Genomic DNA, 1279 nt, shown 5'->3' on the forward strand with positions numbered 1-1279 from the left:
TTGCAGATAAAGTTGAAGCCCAGTTTCTAATCCAGTCCCAATCACATTTCCTTCCCACCCCTACCCTAACTAACAAGTCACATGGGATTTGTGTGTATCCTTCCAAGAAAAGGGAATTTTTAACAGTACGAATTGAGCTACCTGTTTTTAAAAGCAGGGATCATATTCTTTTACTAGTGTTAACACAGCACGGTATATATCAGGTGCACATAATGTTTATTGAATGAATTAAACATTGTACAGTTAAATGAAGCTTCTAGAATAAGGACTCTGCTTCCAAGGTGCAGGTCTCTGGGTAGCTCGTGGCTGGAGGTCAGCGGGAACATGTGTCTCCTTGTTTTCGAGCACTCTGGTGACGGTCTTTCAGGTACAGCAGGTTGCTGAGTTCTGTGGGGTCCTAAGCAGACACTCTCTTCATTTTAGGTTGACTTCCCCAGAAATCTAGCCAAGTCTGTCACCGTGGAATGAGAGAGACCATCGCCACCTTCAGCCTGATTCCAGACCTGTCCAGACAGCAGGGATGCCGCGTGTTCTGCGTGTTCCCGGTAGAGCTTGACAGCTTCGACGTGCCTTGTACCCAAGTGCTTTTGCTTACAGCGAATGCTGTTTCTCTGTGTCCTGAAGTCGCCAGAGGAGAAGGGAATCATTGTTTACACATGGGGAGCAGAGCGAACTTTTCCACTACTGTGCAATAGAGATGCAGCTCTCTGCAGAGCAACTGTGAACCTTTTTAAACCAACACTAGTTAGTTTTAAAACACAAAGTATTTATAATGATGATTGTATAGCTTGTAAGTTATTTTTCTATGTGGCTTTCTGTAGCCGTGGTAATGCCCAGACCTATGCATCCCAGCTACCCAGTGCACCATCTCCGGGCTCGTTCCTGGTGGGTGGCATTCATCTCAGATTCGAGCACAGGGCATTGACCCTCTGGACTCCTTCTCCTTTCCTCCCCTTAAGCTGCTCCTGAATCCCATCCCCTGACATCAGGAAGCCCCTCCAGCCATCTGCCCACGCCGCCTGTAAGTCCAGTTGAAATCTCAACTTCCTTCAACATTTTCTCATCTATAGCCCAGATCCCTCCAACTCCCCAACTCTGTTTAATCTGGTTCTTGCTAAGCCCAGGCAGCATTTTGATTCCTGCTCCCTGCCTGTAGTAAAACAGCTTGAAATGTCCCATGCAAGAGAGTAGTGACACGTGGGCTACCTTGCTCTCTATTTAAAAGCATGCACAATCAAAGTACTATGCAATTTTAAGACAATAAAGAACATACAATTTT

The 1279-nt window shown here is 45.9% G+C and overlaps 1 protein-coding gene across 1 annotated transcript in view; it reads left to right on the forward strand.

Annotated features, from left to right (window-relative positions):
- GFPT2 (glutamine-fructose-6-phosphate transaminase 2) overlaps window positions 1–1279 on the forward strand; it is a 28056-nt gene extending 26777 nt beyond the window's left edge. Inside the window, exon 16 of the mRNA XM_012660885.1 lies at window positions 424–1279. Coding sequence (XP_012516339.1) covers window positions 424–468 — 45 coding nt within the window. The 3' untranslated portion in view covers window positions 469–1279. The remainder of the gene's footprint in view (window positions 1–423) is intronic.

This window comes from Propithecus coquereli, unplaced genomic scaffold, assembly GCF_000956105.1.
Source record: "Propithecus coquereli isolate 6110/MARCELLA unplaced genomic scaffold, Pcoq_1.0 Scaffold689, whole genome shotgun sequence".
Lineage (NCBI taxonomy): Eukaryota > Metazoa > Chordata > Mammalia > Primates > Indriidae > Propithecus > Propithecus coquereli.